General features: G+C 33.6%; 4 protein-coding genes across 4 annotated transcripts; 2 read left to right on the top strand and 2 right to left on the bottom strand.

The window, feature by feature from the left end:
* Positions 1-572: 572 nt before the first annotated feature.
* On the bottom strand, positions 573-1,304 carry LOC139490023 (uncharacterized). Its single transcript, XM_071276876.1, has one exon. It carries the CDS (start codon positions 1,302-1,304, stop codon positions 573-575), a length of 732 nt encoding a protein of 243 aa, XP_071132977.1.
* Positions 1,305-1,813: 509 nt separating this feature from the next.
* Positions 1,814-2,863, bottom strand: LOC139490022 (uncharacterized). Its single transcript, XM_071276875.1, has one exon. The coding sequence runs from the start codon at positions 2,861-2,863 to the stop codon at positions 1,814-1,816; it is 1,050 nt and encodes a 349-aa protein (XP_071132976.1).
* A 12,122-nt stretch (positions 2,864-14,985) lies between these two features.
* On the top strand, positions 14,986-16,944 carry LOC139490021 (uncharacterized). The gene has a single exon (XM_071276874.1). It carries the CDS (start codon positions 14,986-14,988, stop codon positions 16,942-16,944), a length of 1,959 nt encoding a protein of 652 aa, XP_071132975.1.
* A 2,390-nt stretch (positions 16,945-19,334) lies between these two features.
* On the top strand, positions 19,335-21,293 carry LOC139490020 (uncharacterized). The gene has a single exon (XM_071276873.1). The coding sequence runs from the start codon at positions 19,335-19,337 to the stop codon at positions 21,291-21,293; it is 1,959 nt and encodes a 652-aa protein (XP_071132974.1).
* Positions 21,294-24,558: the final 3,265 nt, after the last annotated feature.

Raw genomic sequence — 24,558 nt, 5'->3', positions numbered from 1 at the left:
TAAAAATGTACATAAATTATCTCTTACCGATTATGATCTCTCTTTAAAATAATGATGTGTCTCCGAATATCAAATAACTTGCAATGAATAAAAAACTAGACAACGTAACGTACGTCAAAAGTGAAACGTCATAAAACTTAAAATACGGGAAATAATATAATGTTCATGAGCGCAACGTTACATATGCGCAAATATCCAAAAATAGTATCTACAAGTATTAAAAATATGATAAATAAATTCAGTAATAATAAATAAAGTAACCCAACAATTTGGAATTTCATTTCAAATCTAACACTCCCCACCATGACATTTCTTAAAAATTGTCATCACACAAAAAACTGACAAATATCAATTAATCACTGTTAATTCTATTGTGAACATTCAAGTAAACATACTTTAGTTACTGGTCTTAAAAATTTTGACTATTTTGTTTTGATCACACAACTACGGATAAGACTATCGCGGTTGCTAATGACCTCAAGTACTCGTCCTAATGGCCACTGTTCTCTCGGTGTATGGTCATGTGCAATGAGTACAACGTCGTCAATTCTTACATCTCGTTGTTCTCTTTGTCATTTGTTTCTCTGCTGTAGAGTTGGTAAATATTCACGTAACCAACATCTCCAGAATACATTAGTTAAGTATTGTATCTGCTTCCACCACCTTTTATCATACACATCTTTCTCATTAAACACACCTTGCGGTATTGAAGTGTTGTTTTTCATTAGTAATAACATATTCGGTATGAGAACTGGCAAATCTCGAGAATCCTTACTGACTAGTGTTATCGGTCTATCATTGACGATTCTTTCGGCTTCAGCCATAAAGGTAAGTAACTTTTCATCGGTAAGAAGTTGTTCATTTGCAAGAACTCTCAGAATTTTGCGTGTCGTACGAATCATTTTTTCCCATACACCACCACGATGACTAGCGTTTGACGGATTGAAAGTACAGTTAATATCCTTGTGTGACATGTAACTGGATATTTTTGTTCTGTTCCATTGTTCAATATATTTCCGAAGTTCCGATTCTCCACTGACAAGATTTGTCCCGTTATCACTATACACCTTTTCAGGTATGCCTCGCCTGCTCGTAAAACGTTGGAAAGCAGAAATAAAAGAATCTGTAGTCAAACTATGAGCTACTTCTATGTGAACAGCTCTTGTTGTAAGACATGTAAAAAGGCAACCGTATCTTTTAACGACTGAACGTCCAACTTTATCATTTAATGGACCAAAGTAGTCTATTCCAACGGTAAATGGTGGTTTATCAGGAATTTTCTGATCGTCTATAACAGAAGCCATCTTCTGAAAACAAAGCGGTGCTTGATATCGTCTACATCTCACACACCTGTTCAAAACTGTTCGGACAGTACTAGGTCCTTTAAAGATGCTAAACGACTATCTTTCTTAACAGGATTTTGCTTTTCAATCATTTTGATTTCATTTACGAATGATTCTTGTTGTACATGTATCAATATATACCTTGTTGCTTCCTGTAATTCATCAGCATTTAAGCTGTCTGTCTTTATTTCATCGTCTCGTTTTAAGAAACAACGTATACAGTATGTCTTGAAACGGATTAGCCATGCTACAGTCCGTTGTAATACTTGCCAGTTTGAAAAGTATGTAATTATATCGCGTATCGAATCAGTTGTAGTTGAGTTAATCATAACAACTCTTTTGATCTCAATGTCTTGCTCGTCTACTGTTGATACAGCTTTTGGTTTCGGTCATTCATACGAGTCTTTCAACAAAAATTCTGGTCCATGGAGCCAAAATTTGATCTGTTTATTTTCTGTTGCAAGGATGCCTCAAGATGCTATGTCGGCAAGATTTGATCTTGTATCTACGTATCGCCACTGACCTGGTGATGTCAACTCGTGAATGCTTCTTAATCTATTTGCAACAAATGTTTTAAAACGACGAGATTTATTCTTTATGTATCCAAGTACTATCATAGAGTCAGTCCAAAATACTACGCTGTCAATCTTAATATCTAATTCGCCTCTGATTATTTCGTAAAATTTGCAAGCAACAACGGCACCTGATAACTCTAGTCTGGGAATCGTTGTCTGTTTTAATGGCGCTAAATGAGATTTTCCCAGAATAAGTGAACAGTTTACTTTTCCATTAGTGACTACTAGACGTAAGTAAGTGCATGCTCCATAACCAGTTTCAGAACCATCGCTAAATATGTGAAGTTGAGCATCAGCTATTTCTTTCATGTCTTTTGTCTTGAAGCATCTAGGTATTGATATATTTTCAATTTCTGGCAGCGTCGATTTCCATTTTATCCATTCTTCTTCTTTTTCTTTTGGTATAGGATCGGACCATTCAAGCTTAATTAGCTGTTTACTTAGATCTTGTAACATAATCTTCCCTTTTAAAATGATTGGCGCTATGAGTCCCAGTGAATCAAATATCGAACTTACCGTAGAAATTATTCCACGTCTTGTCAGCGGCTTCTCCTCGAGTTTGACTTTATATTTGATGGCATCATCATTTACGTCCCATATTACGCCTAGTGCGCGATCGGTCGGCAAAGCTGTGTTTGACTTCAAAATTTCAACTGAAGGTGCTCGTTCCGAATTCGGTATTTCGTTTATAACGACTTTACTGTTACTTAACCACTTCGTTAATCGGAATCCACCACGTTTCATAATTTCTCGTAAATCCGTTGCAAGCTGAACGGCTCTTTCTTCCGTGTCCACTGACTTCAAGAGGTCGTCTACATAAAAGTTTCTCTCTACGGTTGATGCTATCTCTGTTTCAAATAACTCACCGTGTTCAATAGCTGTCTTTTTCAATGCGTATGCGGCACAACTGGGCGATGATGTTGCACCAAACAGATGAACCTGCATCTGGTAACATTTTGGCTGTACTTATAAGTTTCCATTTGGCCACCATAAAAATCGTAAAGCATCACAGTCATCGTCTTTCACGGGGACTTGATGGAACATAGCCTCTATATCGGCAGCTAATGCAATGTGGTCTTGTCTAAATCTCATTAGAACTCCTACCAAGCTGTTCATAAAGTCTGGGCCTTGTAATAATCGGTTATTTAACGAAACATCTTTAAATTTGACTGCACAGTCGAAGACTACTCTCACCTTTCCGGGTTTATACTCATTTGTGACAGGGTGGTGCGGAAGGTACCATATGTGACTTGACTCATTACTTACATCAGTAACTTCCTTTGCATATCCTTTTTGTATATAATCACTTACTGTTGCTATGTACATCTCATGCAGCTTAGGATCATGTGACAATTTGCGGTGCAATTGATTTATTCGAGCATGTGCTAAAGGTAAATTATTCGGCAATTTTACATTTTCATACCGCCACGGTAATCCAAGTTTGTAGTGTCCATCTTCATAGGTTATTGTTGACTCCATTGTTTTCAAGGCGCGTTTATCCTCCAAAGACATGCATACTTTCTCCGTGCTAGGCTGATCGAGAAAATAAGTGGTCCAAAGTCGCTCTAACTGCTGCTGCAAAAGTACATTATCTGTTTGCTCAAAATTGATGTTAACTACATCACTGGTGCTTGTGTTGTTGATTGGTTCTCTAACGATCCATCCTAAGCGTGTTCGTACGGCATATGGCTCATGATTACTTCCTGAACGCACTTCTATGGGAATGTGTGCTTCTGGTGTATCGGTGCCTATTAGAAGCAGAACTTTATTGCTGCTTATTTCTGTTATATAAATATCTGACAAGTGTTTAATACTCTTAATATCTTTATTATTTGCGACTGAGTGTGTCGATATCGGTAGATTTTTAACTGACCATACCTTACTAAGTGTTATCGGACAGTTGTTGCCAACTGATTGTACATGTAAGTCAACCTCTTGACCTTCATGTCGGACTCGCTGTGCTGTTACTGTTGTCATTTTAAATGTAACCGGTCTACTTTCGGTTTCCAGCATTTTTATCAAACGCTCGTCACATAACGTTTTATCCGCTCCATCATCAATCAAGGCATAAGTTTGGCAAGTTTTCCCATTTGACCCTTTAACCTCGACGGGTATAATTCCTAGACAATTCTTAATAACTGTCCCGGCGGATGAACAATTTATGCTTACCTTTGTAGCCGAGTTGTTATTTTTACCCCAACTATGCATTAAAATCTGATGTTTAGAGCTACAATTTTTCTACAGTACACATTTTAGCTTTTCGACAGTCCCTTGAAAAATATTTACCCTTTAAACAATTAAAACATAGCTTAGCATTTCTTACAAAATTGACTCTATCGGTTAAATTCATAGACTTGAATTTTACACACAATTCTAAATCATTACATGTACCATTACAATAAATACATTTACGATCTTGTGTCGTAGCCTTGCTGACATACATATTATTAGAAGCGAATGTAGTCTAAGATATCTTCTCTCTTTTATTCATATCAGTACGTTTGTCTATATCTTTTTCTATATGTATTTGATTCTCTTACGAGATCTAGACCAAACGTTGACGAAGCTAGACGAGACTTTTTATCAATAACATTTGCTAAATCAGAAAATCTAGGTTCTCTACTAGTTTCAGTTATGGAATGAGCAATATCAACCCATTTTACCCGTAAATGCATAGGTAAACGCTTTACAATCTTTCTAAGATTATCAGTATTATCTATATCAGAAACATATCCTAATTGTGATAAAGTTATCTCACACTTTTGCATTTCAAGAGCTAATTTTGAATGTGACTCAAAATCTGACGCCTTTATCGGAGCACCATATACAAGACTTTCTATATATGACCTAACTATCATGTGTGACCTGCCATAACGGGGGTGTAAAATAGACCGAGCACGTTCATAACCCTTTTTCTCTAACAATACACAATCTTCTATCGAAGATTTAGCCTCACCTTTACAATACTCATTATACTGAATCAAATAACTTAACTTTAACTGATCATCTGTAACTCTACATTCAACATTCGTTTCAAAGTTCTTTATGAATTTGTAGTAATCTGTGGGTTTTCCATCAAAAGTCAAAAGTTCAGGTTTAGGTAGATTGAATCCTTCTTGTAGTGTTGATGCTAATCTTTTGAATGCAGTATCGATGCTGCTGTTTGACTGTAAACTTCCGGCAATGGTGCACTATATCCTTGAAACGGCATTTTCTGTACTCTTTGTTTGTGTTTAACGGCACGTTTATATTCTGAAAGCTCTTAAATGTTACCTCGGTATCTTCTTCTTCTTCTTGCCACACAGATTCTTCCAACGTTTCTTCTTCTAGCTAACTTTTTCTTTCTAACATCTGTTCTTTCATTTCTATTTCTCGACGAGCGCGTTCTAGTTCTTACTTTTCTACCATTTTCTTCACTTGAACCTTGGCCTTTAAGCGGTTAGCCCTCGCTAGCTTCAGCCTATACTGTGTTGACAATGAACTCCGAGACACAGACGTGATACGGCTATTGTTGTCTTCTTCCTCTTTTGCCTTTTCGGGTTCGCGTATCCACTCATTATATCTTTCACGGAATTCTATGAAGTTTCTCTGTGAGCTGTCAAAGTTTATTTCTAATGTCTCTATTATATCCGAGTTTGTACAAGAATCCAAACATTCCAAATGTGCAGCTTTAAAGTGTTCATAGCGGTCACACAATTTTGTGAATAATATTTTCACAGTTTCCACATTATCACGTGAAATCATCTTTGTTTCCAATTCATTGTATAACTTAGTAAAGACGTGTATAGTTACGCCAAACATTTTTCATTTTAAGCTGAAAAAATAGATTTTGCAAAATACTCTACAAATTTTAAAGTTTATTGGTTTGATAAATGTATCGAAAAACTGTTGAATTCACTTCTAAAAAATCATTTTCGTTATGAGATTAGAAATTTGTAATTTTCATGATATTACAATATTTAATTTCACGAGGATAATATAAAAAGTAATGATAAGTTTGTCTTTAAAAGATTTCATCTTATCAACAGTTTGAATAAATTAAAACATTTGAATTTGATTGCTTTAGAAAAAAACAAATTCCAATCTCCTTCCTAAGAACAAAATATTGAAATTGCTTACCTTATGCATTTTTCAATTTGCCTTAAAAAATTGAAAAATGAAAAATGCTCCAACGTGGAGCATTTTCAATTTGCCTTTAAAAATTGAAAAATGAAAAATGCCCCATATTGGTTGAATTATATTTTAGAAAATTTTCTCAAAAATGAAAATGTTTTTGTGTGTAGCATTTTTCAATTTTTGTAATCGTTTGACAAAATGAAAAATGCTCTAAAAGGTTAAAGAAATTGATATAAAAGATATTGAAAAATAGATAATCAAATTATTTTTTCATTCATTGTTAACACTTTAGAAATTTAGTTTTTATGCTTTAAATATAATACACATGTGTGTATGTGTGAACCCGTAAATGCACATTTATAACCTAACCCCGAAAAGATAGGAGAAGAGCAACGCACCAGCAATTTGTTACTGATGTGGCACAGAATATCATGCAATCTTTATTTCCCTTCCTATGTCGTTATTAACATTCAGGTTATCTTAATATTCTATATGTATCTGTTAAATCAAATACAGACCTTCTAAAATTCAAACTGACCACACGCACGATACACGCACGCACGATACACGCACGGTGAATGCACGATACACGCACGGTACACGCACGATGAGCGATGAGCGTTACACGGAGGATTAACGCAAAATGAATGATCAATGATGAACGCACGATACACGCACGATGCACGATGAATGATAAATACACGATACACGCACAATACACGCACGCACGATACACGCACGTTGAATGATTCATTGACGACTGAACAACGAACGCTTTTTACACGATTCTTAAAGCTATTTTATTTAGAATAGTATTTAAAACTGATATGCATTTTCATTAAAGGCAATACTTGTAGCTGTTTTGCCGATACAACCATAATAGATAATATGCTATTTTGCCAGCTCAGATTAAAATAACTTAATTAAAGTCGGCTATTTTATAGGCACCGGAAATATTTGTGAACTTGGACAGAAGCTCATAACAATCAAATATAGTGTCTTGATTTTGTTCAGCCTCACCCTGAGAGTTCAAGTTTACGGCAAACGAAGGCGAGACATTGTGTTCCGCGAAACTCTTACTAACTTTATTTCATACAGTTAAAAATCGAGATTTTATTTTTATGCATACAATGTCCGACGCATTATATCTACAGAGAGTGACTGGTTCTAGAAATTATTTTAACTAACATGTTTGATATAATTAATTACAATAAATGAATGATCTATGTATTTTTACATGTTATATATTTTTTCACTTTGACGGATACATTTTATAAACGATTATATATGTATAAATCTAAAAAAATATTGTACGCTGTTTTCGTTTTCACTACAAGCATAGCAGAAATTATTTGATTCTTTTATGTTAACATTCACTGCAAATTTTTGTAGTTCTGTACATATATACTTATCAATAGGACATATTAGGTTATAATTTCACCAATAAATGAGTAGTTGAACAATCTTTAGAACGTGTCGGTTTTTCCTTGATATTGCCGAAAATCAGTTATCCGACTGACACAAGCGAACTGACATAACACCTGATTAAACAATCATAATTTCTTTTTTTAAGTTACAAAGTTCCTTATATTATCCATTGTTATCAGAATCGTATGTGTTAATTGAGAACAAAAGATATTATTTTGTCAGAAAAATTTGATTCGTACAAATTAATTAGAACTACCTAAGAAAATGACATTTACTAAATAATTAGAAAATTTAAACATTTGTAATACCAAATACTTCATTATATACTTCTGAAACGACTTTTCGTCCTGAATATGCATGAAATGTTTGCCACTGGACGTTTAAACAACCACTGCATAATCAATTAATCAAATTTTGCTCTCAGTAAAAATGACTTCAACAATATAAGACACAATTGGTGTCTGTTGTTTGTTTATACAGTTAACATACTGAATGTGTTTATATTCCTTTCCAATTTCAAGTATGTAAGAAAATTCATACATATTTTCAAACAACTTAGCTGACACTTCAAATTTCTAGGAGGTGAGATTCACGGGGTTTTACCTAAAACTCTTGGGAAAATGCAATTTTTAATTCCAATTTGAAACCTAACGGTAATAGATATCCCAAGGTTTTTTTTTAAATGCATGTCTAATTTGATAAGGAGATTTGAAAAATCTATCTCAATGGTAGTTGAAATTATTCAGTGCAATCATTTTGTGTCCGTCGTTGTCTTTCATACATATCAATGAAATGGTGTATCCACTGTTTGCTGTTCGTAATCTGTTGTTTATGGCAGTCAGGCCTCGCGATTGATTCCAAAATTTAAGCTCCCACTTAGATAAATTAATGATCATTTATAGGGGAGGGGCTATTTTTCTCGATGCAAACATTATTTTCCTTTCTGAAAAAAAAAGCAGCTTAACAATTTTCTATATGTTTTCATTAAATCATAAACCGATGCATATTAAAAGTTAAAAACATATTTTTATGGTAAATATATCTAAATGTCTGGGTAATTTTCCTCTCTAAATAATTTTTGTTTTTTTCATTTTTTAAGGTAATAGTGTTATCAGTTATGTAATTTTGACACGTGTCTTATAGTTCAGTGATTTTCGGAAAAATTAACGAAAACCGGCACAGGCATTGTTCAATTATTATCAGTGATCTTTTATTGATTAATATCAATCTCTATCTAGATAAGAAATTTGTTTACACTGCACTCTTTTAGTCCTTAGTAGCATATTATAACATATAAGTGCACTTATGAGTCCTAAGCCGTGTTTAGACGCACCATTTTCTGCTCTTTGGTTGGATTGTTGTCTCTTTGACACATTCTCCATTTCAATCCTCCATTTTATTCAATTAGTTGTGATTCTCTTTATCTCTCTGTTTTATGTTTTTGCAGACAAAAACAATTCGCAGAATTAATCTAAAATAGCAGACATTAAACTCTTTCTTTTAAAAACTTTTAGCATTTTAACATTTTTTCGAGATTTAACCATTAGCTTAAGAGCATATTTCCCTTTTTTTTAGAGAGATTTGGCTTGATACCGTATGGAGATTTTTGTTCCAACTATAATGAAGAAATTAACGACTTTTTTTTAACTATATAAATGTTCAACAAAAATACCGTTTTTTCTTAAATCAATTTCTTTTAACAAAAATCAATTATTAACAAAGAATGGTTACACAAATGTAGGAAGAACCCAATTTTGTAACGAAGATATTCCTTATCTCTTTACCGAAATCTGCATATCTTTATATTTTGAAACATAAAATGTTAAGGGTGTCTGCTCAAAGGACAGAAATGTCCAAGAAACCGAAATATTAAGTAAATGTCGAATAATTCAAACCCATTTGTTTTTTAAATTTAGCACATGAAGATATAATTTTTAGCACATATACACATGTACAAATTGATTTTGTAAAAAAAATCACTGTCGGTCTAAAACTGTATCGCATGCCCATAAATGTCCTAAAGCTTTAAATGTCAGATCATGAGGGTCTGAATGGGGATTCAGTAGTTCTGTATTCTATATTTTTAGGCAATTTGTTTTATAATTCGTTTTACCTTTTGCCGATCATTCTTTATTCCATATATTCTAGTACCTCATCATTTTCTTTTCTATTTGTCTGGTTATTTTTTGTATTTTTTATTTTTTTGTCTATAACTTCTTTCTATAAACCCCCATTCACACCCTCATGTATAATGGAAGACGATAAACATTTTAGTATACATACCACCCGTTGTCACTTTCACATATTGTTATTACGGCCCGTTATTTCCACCTGGACACAGGACTTATATAATATATATATTACGTAATAATAACGGATATAGTAAATTCAGTAGAATATAACATGTATCAACGCACTGACTTCTTAAATGTATTTTGAACTGACAATTGTAAATAGTATTTTTAGTTATTTTAAAACTAAGAATGAAAATCGGGAATGTGTCAAAGAGACAACAACCCGAAAATGACAATTGACAGCCGAAGGCCACCAGTTATATTTGCTAATGTTTTTGTTTCGAATAAGGCAAAAGCCATTGTATTTTCAGAAAATCTCTAAACGGGTAATGAGAGTTTAGCGACCTTGACTTTCTAACAGCCCTAGCACTGTCTCTAAACATTGTCGAATTTAAGAGTCTAGTATATCAATTAAGGGATATGCTACCTAGCTTTTAGAGTTTACAAAAATATACATTTCAGAACCAAAATTTGGCTTCTTTATAAATTATACCAAAATTGAGTTCAAGGCAGTACTTTGTCGATGAGAACTATTACCCAAAGTGCAACATGCGAGAAGAAGTTTCATTTCCCTTATTGTTTTTAGTGATTTGACTAATCTTTCGAGGTTACGTCACGGAAATATATCTTAAATGAAAAGGTGCAATTGGGTGCATCCCTAAAAAACAAATTAAAAAAATGCTTTATATACTGCCATTGAAACAAATATACTGCTCATAATAATTGCACATATGTAGACTTTAATTAAGATATCCCGCGTTTTATAAACCATCGCACTCCATTGCGCCAAAGTCGTCAGCTTGAGTTGTTCGTGGAGCATTTTCACAAATTCTGGTATTAATACTTTGTTGTTTCCAATTAATCGCCATTTTGAATACGTGTTTTAAATATTTGCAAATGATACTTGTCCACACATGAACATATTGAAGCTGATTACGAGGTTTCAATACATATTCGTACAATCTTTCTTTAAGTTTTTGAAAATACGTGTTGAAGTTTTTGTTATAATAAAACACCCATGCAACCACGCATCCCATATTGCTGATAGGACCCGACACAAATATCAATTTCGTGTTTCGGTAGTTAAGCTTGGGATGGTCATTTTAAGATGCATTATTTGAATATAATCTAATATGAAAATTATCATATTGATATATTTATATTTTAATTCTTCTTCAATATATCTAGTTATTATGACAGATCTACCATCATCAGGGGTCCAACTGTCAATTTAATGTTAAAGTCTTTAACTTTGATCTACTAAGCATATCTCCAATACTTTTATGTTTGCTATACGCAACTATTGGTGCTGTATTGAATATTTGTACACAGTCTTCGTCGAACTGTAATAAATGCCAGTGTTTCATTATACGTTTCTTTATTTTACGTATATATGGATTATATTTAGTTATTAAAACTAACATTTCAATAAATCGTTGTCAAAGCCTATCCCAGCACCCCAACTCCATAGATCATAAGGTGTTTCGAACATCTATTTAGACCAATTAGAATTAACTAATTGATCACGGCCATGTCCATCGTCAGGAGCCCAAGCCATTGCATAGTGACACTTATTATAAAAATACTGTACTTTTTATTAGGGGCTCGACACCTCATGATCTGTCTGACTTATATTTTTCTATACTCTTTATCTACTTAACCTTGTTTATCAATTTAATGAACAAAGTATAGAATCTATTTTCATAGTCTGCAACATATTAATTATTCAGAGTTGCTGATGTTACTATGTCTTTCAAGTTTTTATGCATACGGAAAGCAAACAGAGGTCTTTTATCAAATAACAGTTTTGCCTCTTCGTCATCCTTTAGTTTATCCCAGTGTTTTAACGTATCCTGACGCCTACTTAGTCAGTTTTGACATAAAAGAAATGTACAACAATATGTCCCATGTAGAAATGATTGACGCAGTCAAGCATGCTTGGCCTACGATAATTAAATGTAAACATACGATACTTTTGCCTCCGTTGCGATATATATTGGAACTTCTGAAGATAGTTCTTGAAAATAATGAATTTATGTTCAATGGTAAATTTTATAAAACTTCAACTGGAGTTCCAATGGGAAATAGTTTATCACCAGAAATTACGGATCTGAGAGTTTATGAAGTCTTAAATAGTATTTTAAGGACTTTTCAACATAAACAAAAAATATCAAGTCTCTACAGGTTTAGGGACGATGGCTTTTTTATTTACAATGAAGGTACAGATGATGAAATATCACAATTCTTTGAACATGCTAATAGACAACATGCACTTCTAAAGTTTACACACGAGAAATCACAAACTAAAATGCAGTTTTTAGATGTGCTGGTATTCAAAGGTCTAAGATTTAGAGAAACAGGAATCTTAGACCTCACGACATTCCGAAAAAAGACTGAAAATTATCAGTATTTAGAGAGATCCTCATGCCACCCATCCTCTACTTTCAGAGGCATAATTAAAGGAGAAATGCTTCGCTTTAAGAGATGTACGAACGATCCAGTAGATTTGCAAACACAATATGCGTTATTTTCTGAGCGCCTCATTAAAAGGGGATATCCAAAAAATGAAATTAAAACTGTTATGCAGGAAGTGACTGCAAAACAAAGAATAGACACATTAATGGTAAAGCCCAAATCTGTATTACAGTCGCCTCCCTTGGTATTCTCCACAGTGTTTTCAAGACAGAAATCACACATAAAGAACAATATCTTAAAACACTGGGATAAATTAAAGGATGACGAAGAGGCAAAACTGTTATTTGATAAAAGACCTCTGTTTGCTTTCCGTAGGCATAAAAACTTGAAAGACATAGTAACATCAGCAACTCTGAATAATTAATATGTTGCAGACTATGAAAATAGATTCTATACTTTGTTCATTAAATTGATAAACAAGGTTAAGTAGATAAAGAGTATAGAAAAATATAAGTCAGACAGATCATGAGGTGTCGAGCCCCTAATAAAAAGTACAGTATTTTTATAATAAGTGTCACTATGCAATGGCTTGGGCTCCTGACGATGGACATGGCCGTGATCAATTAGTTAATTCTAATTGGTCTAAATAGATGTTCGAAACACCTTATGATCTATGGAGTTGGGGTGCTGGGATAGGCTTTGACAACGATTTATTGAAATATTTGGTCTAAATAGATGTTCGAAACACCTTATGATCTATGGAGTTGGGGTGCTAGGATAGGCTTTGACAACGATTTATTGAAATATTTGAGCTATTATCACGTTGTCAGCCTGAGAATTGTTTAGTTGACATCTTGTCGACTTTTATGATCTCCTCGTACCACAATAAAGTGGTTATTTGGTGCAATTTGAACAGTGCTGAAATTTCCTGTGTTTGCATATTCACCGGAGGAAATATCTATCATCAGCAATGCTAAAAACAATTGGGTTTTACCCACGTCGTCTCAAATTACAATCTGACACTTTAAGGGCAGTCACACCAGTGATCTGATATGACTTTATATTTAATACAGTTTTATAAATAAACTTGAATTACATAAATGCAACTAGCAATGGAAAGACTAAACATGCTAAGTCTTAACAAACAGAAAAATCCCTCTGAAGGACAAAATTTTGAAAAAGAAGATGCTAGCATGCAGGAATTTATTTCTTGCAGTGGAACTGTGATTAAGACAGAAGAAACTCCATCATTGGGAGAAATATCTTTTGACTTTAAAATGGATTGTGCGGATATTTCAAATGTTAATCCTGAAAAGGAAGGAATAGTCACGCAGTGTTTGGAGGAGTTGGAAAACAAACTCAGAAAGAAACACCAGGTAGCTACCTTAAAATACAGTCTTGCTAAAGTCGATTCGACACAACTTCCAAGTTATATCAGACTAACAGTTAATTTCACACCATCATTGGACCAAGGTTCAAATTCGTTTTTTAACGAAAATCTGGATATAATTAAAAGTGAACTCTGTGAACAATTTCTAACTAGACTTATTGAAATGTGCGAGGAGCACCACAAGAGCATGTTAACCAGCATATCTAACTTGCTTGAGGACACAGAGCGAATGATAGGTCGTGGAAGTGCAGAAGAAGGCGCTTGTCTAAAAAGGTTGACATTCCTAGTAAAAGAAAAGAAAGAGATATGGAACGAACGATATCTGAGGGCTATTCGAAACATGTCGACATCTAGTACAGAGAAACCGGAAACTGAAGCAAATACTATATCTAAACTCCAGGATGAGTTACGAGAGCTGAGAGGCTTCCTTGAACCATCCCATCGAGGACGAGGCGGACGTCGATTTAATCGTGGAAGGGGGAGGGGAGGAAGAAGATTTCCCTCCGTTTAAGAATGAAACAGTATCGAACAATATTGAAATGACTATGTACATAACTCATAACTTTTATCGGAAAATAAATGATTTAACTTAACTGTGTAACTTCAGACAAGTCGTTGGAAGATGATAAAACATTTAACGTGTGCCTATACACTTAGTTAGTGATGTTTTTTGACAAACAGCTGTAAAGTGTGTGAATAAAAGTGTAATATCTTATCAGTTCTTGAGTTACGCTTAATTTATAGATAATTGATATAGCAGAACACAGGAGGTTAGTTTATCAATGAACCCAATGCAATTATGATAATAAACAAATGTTTACAAATATATCTTTATTTAAAGTTGAGAAATAAAGCTATAAAAGATAATTTTTGGTAATTCGTTCACGTTAAGTGGTCAGAATTAATACATTATAATTAAATGCAACGGTTATAATCGGCTAAAGCAATAGTTCATTGCCAATATGTTTCTTATTTCTGTCAAAATAGATATTAAATGTGAAAAATATCTTTACCGAAAGCTAAAAAGGTTGATTTATTATTTATTGAAATATTAAAGTTATAATACCTATATAATACAGGGAAAGTAAATGTAAAAACCAATACGTCAGAGTTTAGTGAGTGGAATAAGTTGATAATAAAGTGCTGAGATTTGCAAAACAAAAATGCATGGTTTTTGAGTGTCTGATAAATTAAAAAGTCAAATTGTCAAAATACATCTGGTATACGTGTCAGTTTATAGAGCAATGAATGGTGATTGGTTGCAATGTCTAGAGGGATGTTCTCCTCTTCCCCTTATTTAGTTTCCTAATGAGTAACTGATATCTGATTGGTTGGTGAGTTCATACAGGCTTGATAAAGAATCAATATTACATCAAGAAATGAATTGCACACTGCCTTCTGGCGAATTCCTCCGATCTGTAAGCATGGCTAACAGACACTTTAAGAGAGCGAAAAAAACAAAAAAGGCTATCATGAAAAAGGCCTTCTATCAGAAAAATAGAAAGATAAAGATTCGCTCTCTCAATAGGAAAAAATCAATTGAAAAAGCACGTGAATATGTTAAAATATTCACCACTGAAAAAATAAAAGAGGATGAGATTTTGTTACTCAGTAGAGGATTAAAATATATACCGTCTCCCTCGACGAAATTTGCAAAATCTAGTATTGCATCAGATTTCAATGAATTTGCAAGAAAACTAAGATGTAAATATCATTTTGACAAGGGTGATATTTTCAAACGTCATCCCTTTTTAACAAAATCCGGATATAAACCGGAACTTGCAAATAATGCCATTGAGACATATATATTCAAAACTAAGGTTGAGATAGATAATATAACAATTAATAAAGCACACGATAATCTCACTACGCTGGAAAGAAAGGCAATTTCTTCCCTCAAACGAAACGAAAAAATAGTTATTCGAAAAGCAGATAAAAATAACACCACAGTGATCTGGGATAAAACAGAATATATAAATGAAGGTCTGAGGCAATTAAGTAGTGCTACTCACTTCATGGAAATTGCAAAATTAAACATAATAGAGACTAACCAAAAAATCAATACTATTATCTTTGAAATGCATAGAAAAGGGGTCATGGATGAAATCACCTTTAAATATCTTTCTGCTAAGAGAGATCTCAAACCAGGAAGGTTGTATCTTCTGCCTAAATTGCACAAACTTGATCCTGAACTAATAGAAAGCGTTCAACAGAATCCTACGCTTTATAAAAATGTCAGAATTCAAGGAAGGCCTATTGTTTCATTATCGGGTACTGTTTTAGAGAGAATAGGGCAGTATTTGGATAAATTCATGCTTCCAGCAGTATTAAAACAAGAAACACATTTAAGGGACTCATTACAATTTATAAATATTATTGAGAAATTGCAGGTAAAACCTGACGCCTACTTAGTCAGTTTTGACATAAAAGAAATGTACAACAATATGTCCCATGTAGAAATGATTGACGCAGTCAAGCATGCTTGGCCTACGATAATTAAATGTAAACATACGATACTTTTGCCTCCGTTGCGATATATATTGGAACTTCTGAAGATAGTTCTTGAAAATAATGAATTTATGTTCAATGGTAAATTTTATAAAACTTCAACTGGAGTTCCAATGGGAAATAGTTTATCACCAGAAATTACGGATCTGAGAGTTTATGAAGTCTTAAATAGTATTTTAAGGACTTTTCAACATAAACAAAAAATATCAAGTCTCTACAGGTTTAGGGACGATGGCTTTTTTATTTACAATGAAGGTACAGATGATGAAATATCACAATTCTTTGAACATGCTAATAGACAACATGCACTTCTAAAGTTTACACACGAGAAATCACAAACTAAAATGCAGTTTTTAGATGTGCTGGTATTCAAAGGTCTAAGATTTAGAGAAACAGGAATCTTAGACCTCACGACATTCCGAAAAAAGACTGAAAATTATCAGTATTTAGAGAGATCCTCATGCCACCCATCCTCTACTTTCAGAGGCATAATTAAAGGAGAAATGCTTCGCTTTAAGAGATGTACGAACGATCCAGTAGATTTGCAAACACAATATGCGTTATTTTCTGAGCGCCTCATTAAAAGGGGATATCCAAAAAATGAAATTAAAACTGTTATGCAGGAAGTGACTGCAAAACAAAGAATAGACACATTAATGGTAAAGCCCAAATCTGTATTACAGTCGCCTCCCTTGGTATTCTCCACAGTGTTTTCAAGACAGAAATCACACATAAAGAACAATATCTTAAAACACTGGGATAAATTAAAGGATGACGAAGAGGCAAAACTGTTATTTGATAAAAGACCTCTGTTTGCTTTCCGTAGGCATAAAAACTTGAAAGACATAGTAACATCAGCAACTCTGAATAATTAATATGTTGCAGACTATGAAAATAGATTCTATACTTTGTTCATTAAATTGATAAACAAGGTTAAGTAGATAAAGAGTATAGAAAAATATAAGTCAGACAGATCATGAGGTGTCGAGCCCCTAATAAAAAGTACAGTATTTTTATAATAAGTGTCACTATGCAATGGCTTGGGCTCCTGACGATGGACATGGCCGTGATCAATTAGTTAATTCTAATTGGTCTAAATAGATGTTCGAAACACCTTATGATCTATGGAGTTGGGGTGCTGGGATAGGCTTTGACAACGATTTATTGAAATATTTGGTCTAAATAGATGTTCGAAACACCTTATGATCTATGGAGTTGGGGTGCTGGGATAGGCTTTGACAACGATTTATTGAAATATTTGAGCTATTATCACGTTGTCAGCCTGAGAATTGTTTAGTTGACATCTTGTCGACTTTTATGATCTCCTCGTACCACAATAAAGTGGTTATTTGGTGCAATTTGAACAGTGCTGAAATTTCCTGTGTTTGCATATTCACCGGAGGAAATATCTATCATCAGCAATGCTAAAAACAATTGGGTTTTACCCACGTCGTCTCAAATTACAATCTGACACTTTAAGGGCAGTCACACCAGTGATCTGATATGACTTTATATTTAATACAGTTTTATAAATAAACTTGAATTACATAAATGCAACTAGCAATGGAAAGACTAAACATGCTAAGTCTTAACAAACAGAAAAATCCCTCTGAAGGACAAAATTTTGAAAAAGAAGATGCTAGCATGCAGGAATTTATTTCTTGCAGTGGAACTGTGATTAAGACAGAAGAAACTCCATCATTGGGAGAAATATCTTTTGACTTTAAAATGGATTGTGCGGATATTTCAAATGTTAATCCTGAAAAGGAAGGAATAGTCACGCAGTGTTTGGAGGAGTTGGAAAACAAACTCAGAAAGAAACACCAGGTAGCTACCTTAAAATACAGTCTTGCTAAAGTCGATTCGACACAACTTCCAAGTTATATCAGACTAACAGTTAATTTCACACCATCATTGGACCAAGGTTCAAATTCGTTTTTTAACGAAAATCTGGATATAATTAAAAGTGAACTCTGTGAACAATTTCTAACTAGACTTATTGAAATGTGCGAGGAGCACCACAAGAGCATGTTAACCAGCATATCTAACTTGCTTGAGGACACAGAGCGAATGATAGGTCGTGGAAGTGCAGAAGAAGGCGCTTGTCTAAAAAGGTTGACATTCCTAGTAAAAGAAAAGAAAGAGATATGGAACGAACGATATCTGAGGGCTATTCGAAACATGTCGACATCTAGTACAGAGAAACCGGAAACTGAAGCAAATACTATATCTAAACTCCAGGATGAGTTACGAGAGCTGAGAGGCTTCCTTGAACCATCCCATCGAGGACGAGGCGGACGTCGATTTAATCGTGGAAGGGGGAGGGGAGGAAGAAGATTTCCCTCCGTTTAAGAATGAAACAGTATCGAACAATATTGAAATGACTATGTACATAACTCATAACTTTTATCGGAAAATAAATGATTTAACTTAACTGTGTAACTTCAGACAAGTCGTTGGAAGATGATAAAACATTTTACGTGTGCCTATACACTTAGTTAGTGATGTTTTTTGACAAACAGCTGTAAAGTGTGTGAATAAAAGTGTAATATCTTATCAGTTCTTGAGTTACGCTTAATTTATAGATAATTGATATAGCAGAACACAGGAGGTTAGTTTATCAATGAACCCAATGCAATTATGATAATAAACAAATGTTTACAAATATATCTTTATTTAAAGTTGAGAAATAAAGCTATAAAAGATAATTTTTGGTAATTCGTTCACGTTAAGTGGTCAGAATTAATACATTATAATTAAATGCAACGGTTATAATCGGCTAAAGCAATAGTTCAATGCCAATATGTTTCTTATTTCTGTCAAAATAGATATTAAATGTGAAAAATATCTTTACCGAAAGCTAAAAAGGTTGATTTATTATTTATTGAAATATTAAAGTTATAATACCTATATAATACAGGGAAAGTAAATGTAAAAACCAATACGTCAGAGTTTAGTGAGTGGAATAAGTTGATAATAAAGTGCTGAGATTTGCAAAACAAAAATGCATGGTTTTTGAGTGTCTGATAAATTAAAAAGTCAAATTGTCAAAATACATCTGGTATACGTGTCAGTTTATAGAGCAATGAATGGTGATTGGTTGCAATGTCTAGAGGGATGTTCTCCTCTTCCCCTTATTTAGTTTCCTAATGAGTAACTGATATCTGATTGGTTGGTGAGTTCATACAGGCTTGATAAAGAATCAATATTACATCAAGAAATGAATTGCACACTGCCTTCTGGCGAATTCCTCCGATCTGTAAGCATGGCTAACAGACACTTTAAGAGAGCGAAAAAAACAAAAAAGGCTATCATGAAAAAGGCCTTCTATCAGAAAAATAGAAAGATAAAGATTCGCTCTCTCAATAGGAAAAAATCAATTGAAAAAGCACGTGAATATGTTAAAATATTCACCACTGAAAAAATAAAAGAGGATGAGATTTTGTTACTCAGTAAAGGATTAAAATATATACCGTCTCCCTCGACGAAATTTGCAAAATCTAGTATTGCATCAGATTTCAATGAATTTGCAAGAAAACTAAGATGTAAATATCATTTTGACAAGGGTGATATTTTCAAACGTCATCCCTTTTTAACAAAATCCGGATATAAACCGGAACTTGCAAATAATGCCATTGAGACATATATATTCAAAACTAAGGTTGAGATAGATAATATAACAATTAATAAAGCACACGATAATCTCACTACGCTGGAAAGAAAGGCAATTTCTTCCCTCAAACGAAACGAAAAAATAGTTATTCGAAAAGCAGATAAAAATAACACCACAGTGATCTGGGATAAAACAGAATATATAAATGAAGGTCGGAGGCAATTAAGTAGTGCTACTCACTTCATGGAAATTGCAAAATTAAACATAATAGAGACTAACCAAAAAATCAATACTATTATCTTTGAAATGCATAGAAAAGGGGTCATGGATGAAATCACCTTTAAATATCTTTCTGCTAAGAGAGATCTCAAACCAGGAAGGTTGTATCTTCTGCCTAAATTGCACAAACTTGATCCTGAACTAATAGAAAGCGTTCAACAGAATCCTACGCTTTATAAAAATGTCAGAATTCAAGGAAGGCCTATTGTTTCATTATCGGGTACTGTTTTAGAGAGAATAGGGCAGTATTTGGATAAATTCATGCTTCCAGCAGTATTAAAACAAGAAACACATTTAAGGGACTCATTACAATTTATAAATATTATTGAGAAATTGCAGGTAAAACCTGACGCCTACTTAGTCAGTTTTGACATAAAAGAAATGTACAACAATATGTCCCATGTAGAAATGATTGACGCAGTCAAGCATGCTTGGCCTACGATAATTAAATGTAAACATACGATACTTTTGCCTCCGTTGCGATATATATTGGAACTTCTGAAGATAGTTCTTGAAAATAATGAATTTATGTTCAATGGTAAATTTTATAAAACTTCAACTGGAGTTCCAATGGGAAATAGTTTATCACCAGAAATTACGGATCTGAGAGTTTATGAAGTCTTAAATAGTATTTTAAGGACTTTTCAACATAAACAAAAAATATCAAGTCTCTACAGGTTTAGGGACGATGGCTTTTTTATTTACAATGAAGGTACAGATGATGAAATATCACAATTCTTTGAACATGCTAATAGACAACATGCACTTCTAAAGTTTACACACGAGAAATCACAAACTAAAATGCAGTTTTTAGATGTGCTGGTATTCAAAGGTCTAAGATTTAGAGAAACAGGAATCTTAGACCTCACGACATTCCGAAAAAAGACTGAAAATTATCAGTATTTAGAGAGATCCTCATGCCACCCATCCTCTACTTTCAGAGGCATAATTAAAGGAGAAATGCTTCGCTTTAAGAGATGTACGAACGATCCAGTAGATTTGCAAACACAATATGCGTTATTTTCTGAGCGCCTCATTAAAAGTGGATATCCAAAAAATGAAATTAAAACTGTTATGCAGGAAGTGACTGCAAAACAAAGAATAGACACATTAATGGTAAAGCCCAAATCTGTATTACAGTCGCCTCCCTTGGTATTCTCCACAGTGTTTTCAAGACAGAAATCACACATAAAGAACAATATCTTAAAACACTGGGATAAATTAAAGGATGACGAAGAGGCAAAACTGTTATTTGATAAAAGACCTCTGTTTGCTTTCCGTAGGCATAAAAACTTGAAAGACATAGTAACATCAGCAACTCTGAATAATTAATATGTTGCAGACTATGAAAATAGATTCTATACTTTGTTCATTAAATTGATAAACAAGGTTAAGTAGATAAAGAGTATAGAAAAATATAAGTCAGACAGATCATGAGGTGTCGAGCCCCTAATAAAAAGTACAGTATTTTTATAATAAGTGTCACTATGCAATGGCTTGGGCTCCTGGCGATGGACATGGCCGTGATCAATTAGTTAATTCTAATTGGTCTAAATAGATGTTCGAAACACCTTATGATCTATGGAGTTGGGGTGCTGGGATAGGCTTTGACAACGATTTATTGAAATATTTGGTCTAAATAGATGTTCGAAACACCTTATGATCTATGGAGTTGGGGTGCTGGGATAGGCTTTGACAACGATTTATTGAAATACATATTCGTACAATCTTTCTTTAAGTTTTTGAAAATACGTGTTGAAGTTTCATAACAAGAAAAAGATGTGGTATGATTGGGGATGAGACAACTCATCGCAAGAAATAAAATGACACAGAAGTTTTCACCATAAGTCACCCAACGGCCTTCAACAGTGAGTAATGAACACACCACAGTAATTATTTCATAAATTATCTCATACAATATGTTAAACTACGGAAGCCGATAAGGGCCATTCAAAAAAATTATTTTATGTCGTAAGTTATTACGACATCGATATGTCGTAATTTCGACATAACATGTCGTTATAACGATATAGCTATGTCGTAATTTCGACATATCATGTCGTAATAACGACATCACTATGTCGTTAAAATGACATAGCTATGTCGTAATAACGACATCGCTATATATAAAAGAATATGTATTATGATTGCCAAGAGACTAAATGACACAGAAATTAACAACTATAGGTCATCATAATGCCCCCAATAATTAGAAAAGCCCCCGATTAGTCAGCTATAAAAGAGGGAGGAAAGATACCAAAGGGAGAGTCCCCGAAATGCTGTGTGGTAGACAGTGTTATTAATTAATGATTAGTTAGCTCCCTTGGTAAAACTCCAAATTTCATATTTAATATATTTCATTGTTAAATAATTTACATGAAGCTTAATAAGTATATATTTGTTAATTGCATAGCTTTTGCTATTTGAATTCATTGGTTAAAGATTTTTAATTTATATTGTAAAGTTTAATATTTGCATCGTCGAAAAACCTTTGGTTACCTTCTTTTGGATACCTTCAGTGAGAAACTTATATATTTTTTTAAATCCCGTCTAAGTTTTATAAGTTACCTGTCGTGGAAGGGCTGTATAGCTAGACAAGTTTGAAATAAACAAATAAGACGTGGAAATTATGAGGACTGACATTGCATGCCAAGCTTTCATCTCCATTTATATAAGAGCAAACTACATGGTTTCTTGTAATAAGGGTGAATTGAAGTATTAATAGCTCTATTTCTACTTTCAAACGTTGGGCACGATATTCCTGCAACACGACGTTACACTTTTTAAACATGCGGCGTCGAAGAGGGTTTTTGACTTCGTTTAATTTTTGCAAGTTTTATTCGGTTTTTTATGAAATCATTAATTCGTATATTTTAACAAATTTGATTCGTTTAGGGATAGTCACATGTTAAACTATATTTTCTAAGGTAGAGAGGAAAGGCCGGATAGCAAAAAGCATATTGACCGGCAAAAAGCATATTGCACGGTTATTTTTAGAATATCTAAAAACCGATATACTTTGTGACTTCATGTAATGAATTTCAGGATATTGTTTAACGTTTTGAAACAAATGATATCTGTGATCGATTATTTGACGAAAAAAAGTCTTCAAATACATAAGTTGTCCAAATAAAAAGTAAATGAAATAACAACTAATATGTTGTTATTGTCAAGGGGACAGTGTAATATCTATAAAGTTCCAACAAACCTAAATGACGATTTTGATACAAACTAGCATGGTCGGAAATTCATAATATATCAAATATAGCCTTTGTATGAGGTCAATACAGGATATATCGACCAAAGAAGTATATCGACCTCGGACTTCGTCCTCAGTCAATACTTTTTTCGGGTCAATATATCCTTGTATCGACCTCATACAAAGGCTATATTTGTATATTGTTGGTTGATTTTGGTTCTGTTCGTTTTGTGATGTCATTTTATCAAAAATTACCTCGAGTTGTGGAAATCGATTTAATAATGTTTACCCTTTAAGTTATTTCAACTAAAAATGCAGTACTGTCGCAAGTAGTGGCGGAAGAAAAGATGGGACGGAAGTACATGTATACGGTTTTCCATATTTTTGTTTTATCATAGGATGTTTAACTTTCAAGGTGCATATCATCTGTCACTGTAAAATGTCTATATCTTAATTCAACCAATACAAATATATCTGACACTCTGCAAGTAAATCGAACATTTTTACCATTGGTTAAATTTGAATACTCGGCATTGTATTTTCCCTGGCACATACATGTAAGTTGTCGAAATACACCCCTTCAATTACTTGAACCTTGGCTTTATTTCCCAAGTCATCTGTAGCGTTTAACTTCTGATATACATTCTAAAATATAGTAATCTACTTCTGGATCGTCCGCGAAAACGGCAAATATAATCGCGGATTTTTATTAATTCGATGAAACGGTTTTCGTCGCTGTTTGAGATTCGTCTTTCAAGTACCTCCATTTCATGCACAAGTTTATATTGACGAAAAGTTCCGGCTTCGCTAGTACAGGAATTATTTTCATCACGACCGTTATAACATGAATAGCAGGACAAATCGCGAAGTAAAACATTCCGTGAACTGGTATTAAGTCTTTTAATATTGGTGATTGCACCTTACTGAAGTGACGACTTTAAATGATCTATTTCGGAGTACTTCCGTAACATAAATTTCAATTCGCATTTTACATTTAGAGGACTGTCTTGGTGTCTCCAATTTGTCTTTGCAAAAGTTGGACGAAGTTCATGTAATGGGATGGTTTCCCCATTTCCCAATTTTTTTTAAATAAATCGTTAAAAGCTATAAACGATTAATAAAAATTGCAAAATTTAACCTGTGTCGAACCTGTCCCCGGGCGGAGTCTATAGCAACATGCACTATTCTTTTTTTTCGGCAGCAATCATCAAACTCTTTTTCCAAATTTCATTACACGATTTGTTTTAATTATCATGAACATTTAATTGAAACCAGCGTCTTTAGGATTTTAGACGTTTTCAGACGTTTGGACAAATTGGCTACCGTTTTGTAATGTGTGGAAGCATTTTATTCCTTTAAGACCCAAATATGTAGGTAGTAAGAAAAGAATCTTGGCAT

The sequence above is a fragment of the Mytilus edulis genome, chromosome 9 (assembly GCF_963676685.1).
Source record: "Mytilus edulis chromosome 9, xbMytEdul2.2, whole genome shotgun sequence".
NCBI classification, from domain to species: Eukaryota; Metazoa; Mollusca; class Bivalvia; order Mytilida; family Mytilidae; genus Mytilus; species Mytilus edulis.
Note: the sequence above shows the minus strand (reverse complement) of the source record. Positions and strands in the feature narration are given on the sequence as shown.

Bases quoted from the DNA above. Each gene is read 5' to 3' on its own strand.
- LOC139490022 (XM_071276875.1), bottom strand. From the start codon at position 2,863: ATGCAGGTTCATCTGTTTGGTGCAACATCATCGCCCAGTTGTGCCGCA.
- LOC139490023 (XM_071276876.1), bottom strand. From the start codon at position 1,304: ATGGCTTCTGTTATAGACGATCAGAAAATTCCTGATAAACCACCATTT.
- LOC139490020 (XM_071276873.1), top strand. From the start codon at position 19,335: ATGGCTAACAGACACTTTAAGAGAGCGAAAAAAACAAAAAAGGCTATC.
- LOC139490021 (XM_071276874.1), top strand. From the start codon at position 14,986: ATGGCTAACAGACACTTTAAGAGAGCGAAAAAAACAAAAAAGGCTATC.